This window comes from Phasianus colchicus, chromosome 30 (genome assembly GCF_987193195.1).
Source record: "Phasianus colchicus chromosome 30, bPhaCol1.hap1.1, whole genome shotgun sequence".
In the NCBI taxonomy this organism is placed as follows: domain Eukaryota; kingdom Metazoa; phylum Chordata; class Aves; order Galliformes; family Phasianidae; genus Phasianus; species Phasianus colchicus.
Window position 1 is genome coordinate 1,317,468 of NC_143465.1, and position 15,903 is coordinate 1,333,370.

Consider the following 15,903-nt stretch of genomic DNA (forward strand, 5'->3'; position numbering starts at 1 on the left):
GAGCGCCGGCACTTCCGGTCCTCCCGGCCGCTCCGAGAGAGCGCGGCGTCACGGCGGCACGACGAGACGGAGCGGGTAGAGCGGCACGTAGCCGCGGTCCTCCGGAGCGGCGGCGCTGAGGGACCGGAAGTAGTCATCTGAGCGCCGGAAATGGCGTTCGCCTCGGTGGTCGCGTGGGTTTAAGCCGGGCCTGGGTGAGAGCGGGGCGGCCGGCGTTGCCGCGGAGCCGGGAGGGACGCGGGGACCCCGGCGGTGCCGCGAGCCCGGGGCGGGGACGTGGGGAACCCGGCAGGAGCTCTGGGTGGGTGGTGGGCGGAGCGGCCCCCGGTGGTGGTCTGCTCCAGAAGGGGTGGGGGGGGAGTTAGGGTTTTGGGGGGGGGAGAGTAGCGGTGGGGGAGGGGCTCCTCCCCCCGGGAAATGTCCCCCTCCCCACTCTGGAACGGAGTCATTGAGAAAATGGGGTGATTATTTTTTAATTGATAAAAGGGGGATTTCAGCCCCAGATCCCCTCCCCATCACTCTGGAAAATGGGGTTTTCCTCCCCCCCAAAAAAAAACCACAAAGTTTTCACCCCCAAATCCCATCGCTTCTGCCCTCACAAAATTCCTCCTCCTGTAAAACCCATCCCCACAGCCGCTCCTTTCTGCTCCAGAGCTGCAGGGAACAGCGGTTCCCCCCCCCTTTCCCTCCTTCCCCCCCCTTTCCCTCCTTCCCCCCCCTTTCCCTCCTTCCCCCCCCTTTCCCCCCCTTTTCCCTCCCCCCCTCTCCCCACCCTGCCCCCTCCCCCTCCCAGAATCTGCCCGGTGCCGGGGGTCACTGGGGGTTGGGGGGGGGGATCTGGGGGCTTTGTATCCGGCGCTCCTCAGTGCCACCCCACCGCTGCGATCCGCGCTGTCTCCTCTCTGCTCCCCAGCTTTGATCCCGGCCGCGCCGCCATGACGCAGGCGGAGATAAAGCTGTGCTCCCTGCTGCTGCGCGAGCATTTCGGCGAGATCGTGGAGAAGGTGGGGACGTACCTGGTGAGGACGGGCAGCCAGCCGCTGCGCGCCATCTGCGCCGACACCGGGCTGGCGTTGGACCAGGTATGGGGGGGGCAGTTGGGGTTGGGGGGGGTTTGGTGACAGCAGGGGAGCCCAAAAACGGGGCTGCGTGGCCCCGAGGGCTCCTGCGAGAACGTGAGCAACCAAACGTGCGCCTCGGGCAGGTGAGGAAGGCGCTGTGCGTCCTCATCCAGCACAACCTGGCCGCATACCAGCTGCAGAAGCGCGGCTGCGTGGAGTACGAGGCTCGGTGCCGCCGGGTGCTGCGCATCCTGCGCTACCCGCGCTACATCTACACCGCCAAGGCGCTGTACGGCGACACCGGGGAGCTGCTGGTGGAGGAGCTGCTCCTCAACGGCAAAATGACGCTGAGCGCCGTGGTGAGGAAGGTGGCGGATCGGTTGACGGAGACCATGGAAGGTGGGCGCTGCTCCCCCTCCGTGCGGGGACCTGGTGGGGACCTGGTGGGGGTGGAGGATGCAGTAAGGAGCGCTGTGTGCAGGGCTGGGCTCCCCAGGATGAAAAAGACGGGGATCTCTTGGGAGGGGTCCAGTGGGGGGCTGTAAGGATGGGGAAGGGCCTGGAGCATCGCCCCTATGGAGGAAGGCTGAGCGAACTGCGGCTGTTTAGATTGAGAAAAGGAGGCTGAGAGGGGGCCTGATCCTGGTCTGTAAATGTTGAGGTGTGGGGGGTGAGGCCAGGCTGTTTTCAGCGGTGTGTGGGGACAGGACGAGGGGAAACGGACAGGAACTGCAGCACAGGAAGTTGGATGTGCTGTGGGCTGTGCTGTGGGCTGTGCTGTGGGATGTGTTACAGGCTGTGCTATGGGATGTGCTGTGGGATGTATTATGGGATGTGCTGTGGGCTGTGCTGTGGGATGTGTTACAGGCTGTGCTATGGGCTGTGCTGTGGGATGTATTATGGGATGTGCCCCGCAGCACAGGAAGTTCCGCACAGATGTGCACAAGGATTCTTTAGGTGGCACAGCTGCCCATGGAGGTGGTGGAGGCTCCTCCTCTGCAGGTGTTCCAGACCCACCTATGGGATGCCTGCTTGTGCGACCTGCTGCAGGAACTGCTTTGGCAGGGGGTTGGGCTCCGTGATCCCTGGGGGTCCCTTCCAACCCCTGCCATTCTGTGATGCTGTGATAGGGCCCCGTAGAGACCTATGGGGACCTATAGAGCCCCATAGCACCCCATAGAACTGTACAGAGTGCCATAGAGCCCCACAGAGCCTCATACAGACCTATAGGGACCTATAGAGCCCCATAGCACCCCATAGAGCCCTACAGAGTCCCATAGAGACCTGTAGGGCCCTACAGAGCCCCATAGAGTGTATAGAGCCCATAGAGCTGTATAGAACACCATAGAGCCCCACAGAGACCTATAGAGCCCCACAAAGAGCTATAGAGCTCCATAGAGCAACATAGCGTCCCGTAGAGCTCTATAGAGCTCCACAGATTCCTATAGAGCCCATAGAGCTGTACAGGGTGCCACAGAGCCCCATAGAGACCTATAGGAACCTGTAGAGCCCATAGAGCTGTATAGAGCTCCATAGAGCCCCATAGAGCCACGCAGAGCCCCACAGAGTCCTATAGAGCCCATAGAGCTACAGAGTGCCATAGAGACCTATAGGAACCTATAGAGCCCATAGAGCTGTATAGAGTTCCATAGAGCCGCACAGAGTCCCATAGAGCCCCATAGAGCCCCACAAAGCCCCATAGAGACCTATAGGGACCTATAGAGACCTTTAGAGCCGTATAGAGTGCCATAGAGCTGCATTGAGCCCCACAGAGATCTATAGGGACCTATAGAATCCCATAGAGCTGTATAGAGCACCATAGAGCCCCACAGAGACCTGTAGAGTCCATAGAGCCGCACAGAGCCCCACAGAGCCCCATAGAGTCCTATAAAGCCTATGGAGCTCCACAGAGACCTATAGAATCCATAGAGTTGTATAGAGCACCATAGAACCCCACAGAGCTCCATAGAGTTCTATAGAACCGTATAAAACCCCATAGAGTCTTATAGAGCCCCACAGAGACCTATAGAGTTTGTAGAGCCCCATAGAGCTGCACAGAGCCCCATAGCGCCCCATAGAGCTCTATAGAGCTCCTCAGAGACCTGTGGTGCCCATAGAGCTGTACAGAGTGCCATAGAGCCCCAGAAAGCCCCATGGAGACCTATAGGGACCCACAGAGCCCCATAGAGACCTATAGGGACCTACAGAGTCCCATAGAGACCTATGGAGCTCATAGAGCTGTATGGAGCGTCATAGAGCCACGTAGAGCCCCACAGAGATCTGTAGGGATCTATAGAGCACATAGAGCCGTATAGAGCGCCATAGAGCCATGCAGAGCCCCACAGAGACCTATAGAGCCCGCAGAACCCCATAGAGTCCTATAAAGCCTATGGAGCTCCACAGAGACCTATAGAGCCCATAGAGTTGTATAGAGCACCATAGAACCCCACAGAGCTGCATAGAGTCCTATAGAACCGTATAAAACCCCATAGAGTCTTATAGAGCCCCACAGAGACCTATAGAGTCTGTAGAGCCCCATAGCGCCCCATAGAGCTCCTCAGAGACCTGTGGTGCCCATAGAGCTGTACAGAGTGCCATAGAGCCCCACAGAGCCCCATGGAGACCTGTAGGGACCCACAGAGCCCCATAGAGACCTATAGGGACCCACAGAGCCCCATGGAGACCTGTAGACCTTATAGAGCTGTATGGAGCATCATAGAGCCACATAGAGCCCCATAGAGATCTATAGGGACCTATAGAGCCGTATAGAGTGCCATAAAGCCGCACAGAGCCCCACAGAGACCTATAGAGCACCATAGAGCCCCACAGAGCTCCATAGAGTCCTATAGAACCGTATAAAACCCCATAGAGTCTTATAGAGCCCCACAGAGACCTATAGAGTCTGTAGAGCCCCATAGAGCTCTATAGAGCTCCTCAGAGACCTGTAGAGCCCATAGAGCTGTACAGAGTGCCATAGAGCCTCACAGAGCCCCACGGAGATCTATAGGGACCCACAGAGCCCCATAGAGATCTATAGGGACCCACAGAGCCCCATGGAGACCTGTAGAGCTCATAGAGCTGTATGGAGCATCATAGAGCCACGTAGAGCCCCACAGAGCCTCAGAGAGATCTATAGAGCCCATAGAGCCCCACAGAGATCTGTTTGGACCTATAGAGCCCCATAGAGCTGTATAGAGCCCCATAGAGCCGCACAGAGCCCCACAGAGACCTATAGAGCCCATAGAGTTGTATAGAGCTCCATAGAACCCCACAGAGCTCCATAGAACCCCACAGAGCTCCATAGAGTCCTATAGAACCGTATAAAACCCCATAGAGTCTTATAGAGCCCCACAGAGACCTATAGAGTCTGTAGAGCCCCATAGAGCCGCACAGAGTCCCATAGCGCCCCATAGAGCTCTATAGAGCTCCTCAGAGACCTGTGGTGCCCATAGAGCTGTACAGAGTGCCATAGAGCCCCAGAAAGCCCCATGGAGACCTATAGGGACCCACAGAGCCCCATGGAGACCTATAGGGACCCACAGAGCCCCATGGAGACCTATAGGGACCCACAGAGCCCCGTGGAGACCTATAGGGACCCACAGAGCCCCATGGAGACCTGTAGAGCTCATAGAGCTGTATGGAGCATCATAGAGGCACGTACAGCCCCACAGGGCCCCATAGAGATCTATAGAGCCCATAGAGCCCCACAGAGATCTATAGGGACTTATAGAGCCCCATAGAGCTGCACAGAGCCCCATAGCGCCCCATAGAGCTCTGTAGAGCTCCTCAAAGACCTGTAGTGCCCATAGAGCTGTACAGAGTGCCATAGAGCCCCACAAAGCCCCATAGAGATATATAGGGACCCACAGAGCCCCATAGAGCCGCACAGAGCCCCATAGCGCCCCATAGAGCTCTATAGAGCTCCTCAGAGACCTGTAGAGCCCATAGAGCTGTACAGAGTGCCATAGAGCCCCATAGAGACCTATAGGGACCTACAGAGCCCCATGGAGACCCATAGAGCTCATAGAGCTGTATGGAGTGTCATAGAACCACGTAGAGCCCCACAGAGATCTATAGGGACCTATAGAACCCCATAGAGCTGTATAGAGCGCCATAGAGCCGCACAGAGCCCCATAGAGTCCTATAACGCCTATAGAGCCGCACAGAGACCTATAGAGCCCATAGAGTTGTATAGAGCACCATAGAACCCCACAGAGCTCCATAGAGTCCTATAGAACCGTATAAAACCCCATAGAGTCTTATAGAGCCCCACAGAGACCTATAGAGTCTGTAGAGCCCCATAGAGCCGCACAGAGCCCCATAGAGCTCTATAGAGCTCCTCAGAGACCTGTAGTGCCCATATAGCTGTACAGAGTGCCACAGAGCCCCATGGAGACCTATAGGGACCCACAGAGCCCCATGGAGACCTATAGGGACTCATAGAGACCTATAGGGACCCACAGAGCCCCATGGAGACCTGTAGAGCTCATAGAGCTGTATGGAGCATCAGAGAGGCACGTAGAGCCCCACAGGGCCCCATAGAGGTCTATAGAGCCCATAGAGCCCCACAGAGATCTATAGGGACCTATAGAGCCGCACAGAGCCCCACAGAGACCTATAGAGCCCATAGAGTTGTATAGAGCACCATAGAACCCCACAGAGCTCCATAGAGTCCTATAGAACCGTATAAAACCCCATAGAGTCTTATAGAGCCCCACAGAGTCCTATAGAGTCTGTAGAGCCCCATAGAGCCGCACAGAGCCCCATAGAGCTCTATAGAGCTCCTCAGAGACCTGTAGTGCCCATAGAGCTGCACAGAGTGCCACAGAGCCCCATGGAGACCTATAGGGACCCACAGAGCCCCATGGAGACCTATAGGGACCTACAGAGCCCCATGGAGACCTGTAGAGCTCATAGAGCTGTATGGAGCATCATAGAGCCATGTAGAGCCCCACAGGGCCCCATAGAGATCTATAGAGCCCCGTAGAGTCCTATAAAGCCTATAGAGCACCACAGAGACCTGTAGAGCCCATAGAGTTGTATAGAGCACCATAGAACCCCACAGAGCTTCATAGAGTTCTATAGAACCGTATAAAACCCCATAGAGCCCCACAGAGACCTGTAGAGTTTGTAGAGCCCCATAGCGCCCTATAGAGCTCCTCAGAGACCTGTGGTGCCCATAGAGCTGCACAGAGTGCCACAGAGCCCTACAGAGCCCCATGGAGACCTATAGGGACCCACAGAGCCCCATGGAGACCTATAGGGACCCATAGAGATCTATAGGGACCCACAGAGCCCCATAGAGACCAATAGGGACCCACAGAGCCCCATGGAGACCTATAGGGACCCATGGAGACCTATAGGGACCCACAGAGCCCCATGGAGACCTATAGGGACCCACAGAGCCCCATGGAGACCTATAGGGACCCACAAAGCCCCATGGAGACCTATAGGGACCCACAGAGCCCCATGGAGACCTATAGGGACCCATGGAGACCTATAGGGACCCACAGAGCCCCATGGAGACCTATAGGGACCCACAGAGCCCCATGGAGACCTATAGGGACCCACAGAGCCCCATGGAGCTCTCCTGGGAGCAGAGGGGAACTGTGCACTGTGGGAGGAAAAAGGCGAGGTGGCAGCGCTGGTTGGGTTCCGGAGCCCCGGTGCCTGGAGGTGCCGAGGTTGGACGGAGCCCGGGGCAGCCGGAGCTGACGGCCGGCGGGGCTGGAACGGAACGGCCTTTGGGCTCCCTGCTGTCGCAGGCAGGATGAGCCCGCGTCCCACCTGCTGCCATGGGGCTGCAGGCACCCACCCGGCTCCGGGCAGCGGCAGCACCGCCCCCTCCCCACCCTCCCTGCCCCTCCCCACCCTGACAGCCCTCTCTGCCTCTTCCCCACCCTCCCTGCCCCCTCCCCACACTGACAGCCCTCCCTCCCCCTCCCTGCCCTCCCCACCCTGACAGCCACCCCCCCACCCTGACAGCCCCCCTCCCCACCCTGATGGCCCTCCATGCCCCCTCCCCACCGTGACAGCCCTCCCTGCCCCTCCCCGCACTGGCAGCCCCCCTCCCCACACTGACAGCCCTCCCTGCCCCTCCCTGCCCCTCCCCACACTGACAGTCCTTCCTGCCCCCTCCCTGCCCCCCTCCCCACATTGGCAGCCCTCCCCTCCCCTCCCTCCTCCTCCCCACACTGACAGCCCCCCTCCCCACTGACAGTCCTCCCTGCCCCTCCCCACCCTGACAGCCCCCTCCCCACCCTGACGGCCCTCCCTGCCCCTCCCCACCCTGACAGCCCTCCTCCCCACCCTGACAGCCCTCCCTCTCCCTCCCTGCCCCCTCCCCACCCTGACAGCCCCCTGCCCCTCCCCTTCCCCGCACTGACAGCCATCCCTCCCCCTCCCCACCCTGACAGCCCTCCCCCCCTGCCCTTCCACACCCTGACAGCCCCAGCCCCCCCTGCCCTTCCCACACTGACAGCCCTCCCTGCCCCCTCCCTGCCTTGACAGCCGCCCCCCCTGCCCCTCCCCACCCTGACAGCCCTCCCTGCCCCTCCCTGTCCCTCCCCACCCTGACAGCCCTCTTCCCCACCCTGACAGCCCCCTTCCCCACCCTGACAACCCTCCCTGCCCCCTCCCTGCCCCTGCCCACATTGACAGCCCCCCTCCCCACCCTGACAGCCCTCCCTGCCCCTCCCTGAACTGACAGCCCTCCCCCCCTGCCCCTCCCCACACTGACAGCCCCCTCTCCCCACTCTGACAGCCCCCCCTGCCCCCTCCCTGTTCCCTCCCCACCTTGACAGCCCTCCCTGCCCCTCCCCACCCTGACAGCCCTCCTCCCCACACTGACAGCCCTCCTTCCCCCTCCCTGCCCTTCCCCACCCTGACAGCCCGCCCCACATTGACAGCCCCCCTCTCCACCCTGACAGACCTCCCTCCCCACCCTGACAGCCCTCCCCACCCTGACAGCCCCCTTCCCCACCCTGATGGCCCTCCCTGCCCCTCCCCACCCTGACAGCCCCCCTCCCCACCCTGACGGCCCTCCCTGCCCCCTCCCTTCCCCTCCCCGCACTGACAGCCCCCCTCCCCACCCTGACAGCCCTCCCTGCCCCCTCCCTGCCCCTCCCTGAACTGACAGCCCTCCCCCCATGCCCCTCCCCACACTGACAGCCCCCTCTCCCCACTCTGACAGCCCCCCCTGCCCCCTCCCTGTTCCCTCCCCACACTGTCAGCCCTCCCTGCCCCTCCCCACCCTGACAGCCCTCCTCCCCACACTGACAGCCCTCCCTCCCCCTCCCTGCCCCTCCCCGCACTGACAGCCCCCTTCCCCACCCTGACAGCCCCCCGTACCCCTTCCTGCACTAACAGCCCCCCTCCCCACCCTGACAGCCCTCCCTGCCCCTCCCTGAACTGACAGCCCTCCCCCCCCCGCCCCTCCCCACCCTGACAGCCCACACTGACAGCCCCCCATCCCGGTTTAGATGGGAAGACCATGGACTACGCAGACGTGTGCAGCACGTTTGTGCGCCTGGCCGACACGCACTTCGTGCAGAGGAGCCCGCAGGTCCCCGAAGGCACCCAGGGCCCCGACGTGCCCCCCCCCGCTGCGCCCACCCTGGTGCTCAACGAGAAGGACATGTATGCCGTGCCCAGGCTGAACCTCGTGGGTGAGGACTTGGCGGGGTGGGGGGGCTGGGGGCTGCCGGAGGGGGGTGGGCAGCAAGGGCTGGGGGTGAGGGGTCGGGCTACGGGCTGGGGGCTACGGGCTAATGGCTGGGAGCTGGGGGAGGGGGGCTGCAGGGTGGGGGTGAGAGGTGGGGGCTAAGGGCTGGGGGCTTAGGGCTGTAGGCTGGGGGTTGGGTGTTGTGGGCTAGTGGATGAAGGCTGAGGGCTACAGACAGGGGGCAGGGGGCTAAGGGTTAATGGCTCGGAGCTGGGGGAGGGGGGCTGCAGGGTGGGGGTGAGAGGTGGGGGCTAAGGGCTGGGGGCTTAGGGCTGTAGGCTGGGGGTTGGGGATTGTGGGCTAGTGGCTGAAGACTGAGGGCTACAGACGGGGCAGGGGACTAAGGGCTAATGGCTGGAAGCTGGGGGAGGGGGGCTGCAGGGTGGGTGTGAGAGGTGGGGGCTAAGGGCTGGGGGCTTAGGGCTGGGAGCTGTGGGCTAGTGGCTGAAGGCTGAGGGCTGCAGACAATGGGCTGGGGGCTAAGGGCTAATGGCTGGGGGCGGGGGTCTGCAGGCTGGGGGTGAGATGGGGGCTAAGGGCTGGGGGCTTAGGGCTACTGGCTGGGGGCTGGGGGCTAGTGGATGAAGGCTGAGGGCTGCAGGTGGGGGGCTGGGGGCTGAGGACTAATGGCTGGGAGCTGGGGGAGGGGGGCTGCAGGGTGGGGGTGAGAGGTGGGGGCTAAGGGCTGGGGCTTAGGGCTGGGAGCTGTGGGCTAGTGGCTGAAGGCTGAGGGCTGCAGACAGTGGGCTGGGGGCTAAGGGCTAATGGCTGGGGGTGGGGGGCTGCAGGCTGGGGGCTTAGGGCTGTAGTCTGCTGGCTGGGGGCTGGGGGCTAGTGGATGAAGGCTGAGGGCTACAGACAGGGGGCAAGGGGCTAAGGGTTAATGGCTGGGAGCTGGGGGAGGGGGGCTGCAGGGTGGGGGTGAGAGGTGGGGGCTAAGGGCTGGGAGCTGTGGGCTAGTGGCTGAAGGCTGAGGGCTGCAGACAGTGGGCTGGGGGCTAAGGGCTAATGGCTGGGGGTGGGGGGCTGCAGGCTGGGGGTGAGAGGTGGGGGCGAAGGGCTGGGGGCTTAGGGCTGTAGTCTGCTGGCTGGGGGCTAGTGGCTGAAGACTGAGGGCTACAGACAGGGGTCAGGGGGCTAAGGATTAATGGCTGGGAGCTGGGAGAGGGGGGCTGCAGGCTGGGGGTGGGAGGTAGGGGCTAAGGGCTGGGGGCTTAGGGCTGTAGGCTGCTGGCTGGGGGCTAGTGGATGAAGGCTGAGGGCTAATGGCTGGGGGTGGGGGGCTGCAGGCTGGGGGTGAGATGGGGGCTAAGGGCTGGGGGCTTAGGGCTGTAGGCTGGGGGTTGGGGATTGTGGGCTAGTGGCTGAAGACTGAGGGCTACAGACGGGGCAGGGGGCTAAGGGCTAATGGCTGGGAGCTGGGGGAGGGGGGCTGCAGGGTGGGGGTGAGAGGTGGGGGCTAAGGGCTGGGGGCTTAGGGCTGGGAGCTGTGGGCTAGTGGCTGAAGGCTGAGGGCTGCAGACAATGGGCTGGGGGCTAAGGGCTAATGGCTGGGCGCGGTGGTCTGCAGGCTGGGGGTGAGATGGGGGCTAAGGGCTGGGGGCTTAGGGCTGTAGGCTGTGGGCTAGTGGATGAAGGCTGAGGGCTGCAGATGGGGCTGGGGGCTAAGGGCTAATGGCTGGGGGTGGGGGGCTGCAGGCTGGGGGCTTAGGGCTGTAGTCTGCTGGCTGGGGGCTAGTGGATGAAGGCTGAGGGCTACAGACGGGGCAAGGGGCTAAGGGTTAATAGCTGTGAGCTGGGAGAGGGGGGCTGCAGGCTGGGGGTGGGAGGTAGGGGCTGAGGTCTGGAGGCTTAGGGCTGGGGTCTGGGGGCTAGTGGATAAAGGCTGAGGGCTGCAGATATGGGGCTGGGGACTAAGGGCTGGGGGCCGAGGGCTGCAGGCTGGGGGTGGGAGGTGGGGGCTAAGGTCTGGGGGCGTAGGGCTGTAGGCTGTGGGCTAGTGGATGAAGGCTGAGGGCTGCAGATGGGGCTGGGGGCTAAGGGCTAATGGCTGGGAGCTACAGGGTGGGGGCAGGGGGCTGCAGGCTGGGGGTGGGAGGTGGGGGCTGTGGGCTGTGGGCTAGGGGCTGAAGGCTGAGGGCTGCAGGCTGGGGGTGAGAGGTGGGGCTGGGGGCCGTTTGGCAGCACTGGCCCAGCGCTGCGCCGGGGCTGTTTGGCAGGGAAGGGGAAGCGGAGGCGGTCGTGCGATGAGGAGGAGAGCGGCGGCCCCAGGGCGAAGAAGCAGAAATCGGATGCGGGCGGTGCAGAGGTACTGGGGGGGGGTGTCCCAAATTTCGGGGCTGTGCGTCACAGCAGAGCTGTGTCTGGGGGCTAAGGGCTGGGGGCTGTGGGCTAGTGGATGAAGGCTGAGGGCTGCAGATGGGGGGCTGGGGCTCAGACATGGGGAACGGGGGGGGGGGGGGGGAGTTGGGTGGCCACTCTTGGTGCCGTCCCATCCGCTGCTGTCAGCTCTGGCTGTGAAGCTTCTCCATCCCCGTCTGCCCCATGCTGCTCCTGCAGCTCAGGCTCTGTGTTTCGAGGCGTCCCGGGGTGCTGGGAACAAAACTGCAGCTCTGTGCCCCCCCCTCCCTCGCAGCCCCCCCCCGATGACGGCATTTATTGGCAAGTGAACATGGAGCGTTTCCACCAGCACTTCCGAGACCAGGCCATCGTCAGCGCCGTGGCCAACCGCATGGACCAGGTCTGGGGGGGGCTTCCATCCTCCCGCAGCCCAACTCCGTGGTGGGGTGGATTGGGGGGGGCTGCAGGGTGGGGTTGGGGGGCTTCTATCGTCCCACAGCTCAGGAGTGGCTCTGGGGGCTGCAGGGTGGGGCTGGGGGGCTTCCATCGTCCTGCCCAGCTCTGCAGTGGAGGGGCTGTGGGGTGATGGGGGCTTCCGTCATCCTGCAGCCCAGCTGTGCAGCACAGTAGGGGTGGGGGCTGTGGGGTGATGAGGGGGGCTCCCATCCTCCTGCTGCCCAGCTCTGTGGTGGGGTGGGTTGGGGGGGCTGCAGGATGGGGTTGGGGGGCTTCCATCGTCCCGCAGCTCAGGAGTGGCTCTGGGGGCTGCAGGGTGCTGGGGGGGCTCCACGCTCCTCCTGCCCAGCTCTGCAGCAGAGGGGCTGTGGGGTGATGGGGGGGGGGGGGCTCCCATCCTCCTGCTGCCCAGCTCTGTGGTGGGGTGGGTTGGGGGGGCTGCAGGATGGGGTTGGGGGGCTTCCGTCGACCTGCAGCTCAGGAGTGGCTCTGGGGGCTGCGTGGTGCTGGGGGGGTTCCCAGCTCTGTGGTGGGGCGGGTTGGGGGGGCTGCAGGATGGGGTTGGGGGGCTTCTGTCGTCCTGCAGCTCAGGAGTGGCTCTGGGGGCTGCGTGGTGCTGGGGGGTTCCACGCTCCTCCTGCCCAGCTCTGCAGCAGAGGGGCTGTGGGGTGATGGGGGCTTCTGTCATCCTGCAGCCCAGCTGTGCAGCACAGTTGGGGCAGGGGTTGTGGGGTGGTGGGGGGGCTCCCATCCTCCTGCTGCCCAGCTCTGTGGTGGGGCGGGTTGGGGGGGGGCTGCAGGGTGGTGTTGGGGGGCTTCCATCCTCCTGCCCAGCTCCGCAGCGGAGGGGCTGTGGGGTGATGGGGGCTTCCGTCGTCCTGCAGCCCAGCTGTGCAGCACAGTAGGGTTGAGGGCTGTGGGGTGGGGGTGGGGGGCTCCCATCCTCCTGCTGCCCAGCTCTGTGGCGGTGGGGGCTTTGGGGTCTGCGGGGTGGGGGGGGGGCTACGATGCTGCTGTGGCTCAGCTCCGTGGTGGAGTGGCGGGGGCTCAGGGGGCCGTGGGGTGGTGGGGGGGTCCTGTCCTGCAGCACAGTAGGGTCGGGGGCTGCGGGGTGGGGGGGCTTTGCATTCTCTTGCAGCCAAACTCCTTGGTGGAGCGGCTCTGCAAATGCAGGCTGGTGGTGGGGCTCCACGTTCCTGCAGCGCAGCTCCACGGCGGGGCAGGGCTGGGGTCTGGGGGGGGTGGGAGGCTTCCACACCCTGCTTTGGGGTGGGGGGCTGCCCACAGCCGTGTGCTGCTGTGGGGAGAGCTCGGCTCCGGGCAGCTGTTTGGCCATTTGGCACTGCAATCCACCATTGCAGCCCAGCATGCAGCCCCCCATTGCTCAGCACGCTGCGCCCCATTGCAGCCCAGCACTGCAGTTTTCCCTTGCAGCCCAGCAGTGCAGGCCCCTGTTGCAGCCCAGCACGCTGTGCCCCATTGCAGCCCAGCATGCAGCCCCCCATTGCTCAGCACGCTGTGCCCTGTTGCAGCCCAGCACTGCAGTTTTCCCTTGCAGCCCAGCAGTGTAGGCCCCTGTTGCAGCCCAGCACGCTGCGCCCCATTGCAGCCCAGCAGTGCAGCCCCCCCTTGCAGCCCAGCAGTGCAGCCCCCTGTTGCAGCTCAGCACGCTGTGCCCCATTGCAGCCCAGCAGTGCAGCCCCCCTTGCAGCCCAGTGCAGCCCCCCATTGCCCAGCACTGCGGCCCCCCGTTGCAGCCCAGCACTGCAGCCCCCGTTGCTCAGCACTGCAGCCCAGCAGTGCAGCCCCCTGTTGCAGCCCTGCAGTTCAGCCCCGTTGCAGCTCAGCACTGCAGCCCCCTGTTGCAGCCCAGCACTGCAGTTTCCCCTTGCAGCCCAGCAGTGCAGCCCCCGTTGCTCAGCAGTGCAGCCCCCCCCGTTGCAGCCCATCAGTGCAGCCCAGCAGTGCAGCCCGCCCCCTGTTGCGGCCCAGCAGTGCAGCCCCCCCGTTGCAGCCCAGCAGTACAGCCCCGTTGCGGCCCGGCACTGCAGCCCCCCGTTGCAGCCCAGCAGTGCAGCCCCCCCCCCGTTGCAGCCCGGCACTGCAGGCCCCCCGTTGCAGCCCGGCACTGCAGGCCCCCCGTTGCAGCCCGGCACTGCAGCCCCCTGTTGCAGCCCAGCAGTGCAGCCCCCGTTGCAGCCCAACAGTGCAGCCCCCCATTGCAGCTCAGCACTGCAGCCCCCATTGCAGCCCAGCACTGCAGCCCAGCACTGCAGTTTCCCCTTGCAGCCCAGTGCAGCCCCCCATTGCCCAGCACTGTGGCCCCCCGTTGCAGCCCAGCACTGCAGCCCCCCCGTTGCAGCCCGGCACTGCAGCCCCCCGTTGCAGCCCAGCAGTGCAGCCCCCCATTGCAGCCCAGCACTGCAGCCCCCCTTGCTCAGCACTGCAGCCCAGCAGTGCAGCCCCGTTGCAGCTCATCCCGCTGTGCCCCGTTGCAGCCCAGCAGCGAGATCATTCGGACGATGCTGCGGATGTCTGAAGTCACCACGGCGTCCGGCGCCGCTCACACGCAGCCGCTCTCCTCCCACGAGGTCGGTACCCCCCCAGACCCCCCCCCAGACCCCCCCCCACACCCTCCTCAGTCCTCCCATCCCCCCCCCGGGGGTCCCAGGGGGTCACCGTGTGCCCGCAGCCCCCCTTGTGCTGCAGCGAGCGCTGCTGCGCGGGCAGGAAGGGGGGGAATCTGTCAGTCCTGCAGCGTCCGCCTGTCCCGCAGTCGAGGGTCACGCGGGAGGTGTCTGTGTGTCCATCATTGGGGATCGGGCAGGAAGTGTCCGTCTGTCCTGCGGTGTCCGTACGTCCCTCACTGGAGTCGGGCAGGAGGCGTCTGTGTGTCCCGCTGTGTCTGCGCGTCCCTCAGTGGGGTTGGATAGCAGGCGTCCGTCTGTCCTGCGGTTTCCATCCGTCCTGTGCAGCCGGGTTTGGGCAGGAAGTGTCCGTCTGTCCCACAGTGTCTGTCCATCCTATGGCGTCTGTGTGTCCCGCTGTGTCTGCGTGTCCCTCAGTGGGGTTGGATAGCAGGCGTCCGTCTGTCCTGCGGTTTCCATCCGTCCTGTGCAGCCGGGTTTGGGCAGGAAGTGTCCGTCTGTCCCACAGTGTCTGTCCATCCTATGGCGTCTGTGTGTCCCGCTGTGTCTGCGTGTCCCTCAGTGGGGTTGGATAGCAGGCGTCCGTCTGTCCTGCGGTTTCCATCCGTCCTGTGCAGCCGGGTTTGGGCACGAAGTGTCCGTCTGTCCCACAGTGTCTGTCCATCCTATGGCGTCTGTGTGTCCCGCTGTGTCTGCGCGTCCCTCAGTGGGGTTGGATAGCAGGCGTCCGTCTGTCCCGCGGTTTCCATCCGTCCTGTGCAGCCGGGTTTGGGCGGGAAGTGTCCGTCTGTCCATCCTACGGTGTCTGTGTGTCCTGCTGTGTCTGAGTGTCCCTCAGTGGGGTTGGATAGCAGGCGTCCGTCTGTCCTGTGGTTTCCATCTGTCCTGTGCAGCCAGGTTTGGGCAGGAAGTGTCTGTCTGTCCCACAGTGTCTGTCCATCCTACGGCGTCTGTGTGTCCTGCTGTGTCTGCGCGTCCCTCAGTGGGGTTGGATAGCAGGCGTCCGTCTGTCCCGCGGTTTCCACCTGTCCTGTGCAGCCGGGTTTGGGCGGGAAGTGTCCGTCTGTCCCACATTGTCCATCCTACAGCATCTGTCTGTCCTGCAGCAGACAGGAGGCGTCCGTCTGTCCCGCAGCGTTTGTCTGTCCTGCAGTGGGGTTCAGGCAGGCGGTGTCTGTCCGTCCCGTATTGGGGCCGGGCAGGAGGCATCTGTCCGTCCCGCAGTGTCCGTCCGTCCGTCCCGCCGCCGTCAGTCCCTGAGCGCCGTTTCTCCCCCGCAGATTTTCCGCTCGCTGCCGCCGGGTTACAACATCAGCAAGGCGGTGCTGGAGCAATGCCTGGCGCTCATGGCCGACGACCCGGTGAGCCTGTGGGTGCTGGGGGATCCTGTGGGTGCTGGGGGATCCTGTGGGTGCTGGGGGATCCTATGGGTGCTGTGGGATCCTATGGGGGGCTGTGAGATCCTATGGGGGGCTGTGGGATCCTGTGGGTGCTGGGGGATCCTGTGGGTGCTGGGGGATCCTATGGGGTGCTGTGAGATGCTGTGGGGAGCTGTGGGATCCTATGGGTGCTGTGGGATGCTATGGGCGCTGTGGGATGCTATGGGCGCTGTGGGATGCTATGGGTGCTGTGGGATCCTATGGGGGGCTGTGAGATGCTGTGGGGGCCTGTGAGA

General features: G+C 63.7%; 1 protein-coding gene across 2 annotated transcripts in view; it reads left to right on the forward strand.

Moving 5' to 3' along the window:
• The first annotated feature begins 67 nt into the window (after nucleotides 1–67).
• POLR3C (RNA polymerase III subunit C) overlaps nucleotides 68–15,903 on the forward strand; it is a 43,558-nt gene continuing 27,722 nt past the window's right edge. The window contains exons 1-8 of one of the 2 annotated variants that reach the window (XM_090127104.1): nucleotides 68–194; nucleotides 914–1,082; nucleotides 1,205–1,460; nucleotides 8,543–8,728; nucleotides 11,004–11,092; nucleotides 11,420–11,524; nucleotides 14,079–14,171; nucleotides 15,509–15,589. In XM_090127104.1, coding sequence (XP_089983230.1) covers nucleotides 936–1,082; nucleotides 1,205–1,460; nucleotides 8,543–8,728; nucleotides 11,004–11,092; nucleotides 11,420–11,524; nucleotides 14,079–14,171; nucleotides 15,509–15,589 — 957 coding nt within the window. In that variant the 5' untranslated portion in view covers nucleotides 68–194; nucleotides 914–935. Of the gene's footprint in view, nucleotides 302–913; nucleotides 1,083–1,204; nucleotides 1,461–8,542; nucleotides 8,729–11,003; nucleotides 11,093–11,419; nucleotides 11,525–14,078; nucleotides 14,172–15,508; nucleotides 15,590–15,903 lie in introns of both variants that reach the window. The other variant, XM_090127106.1, reaches the window with a different exon arrangement.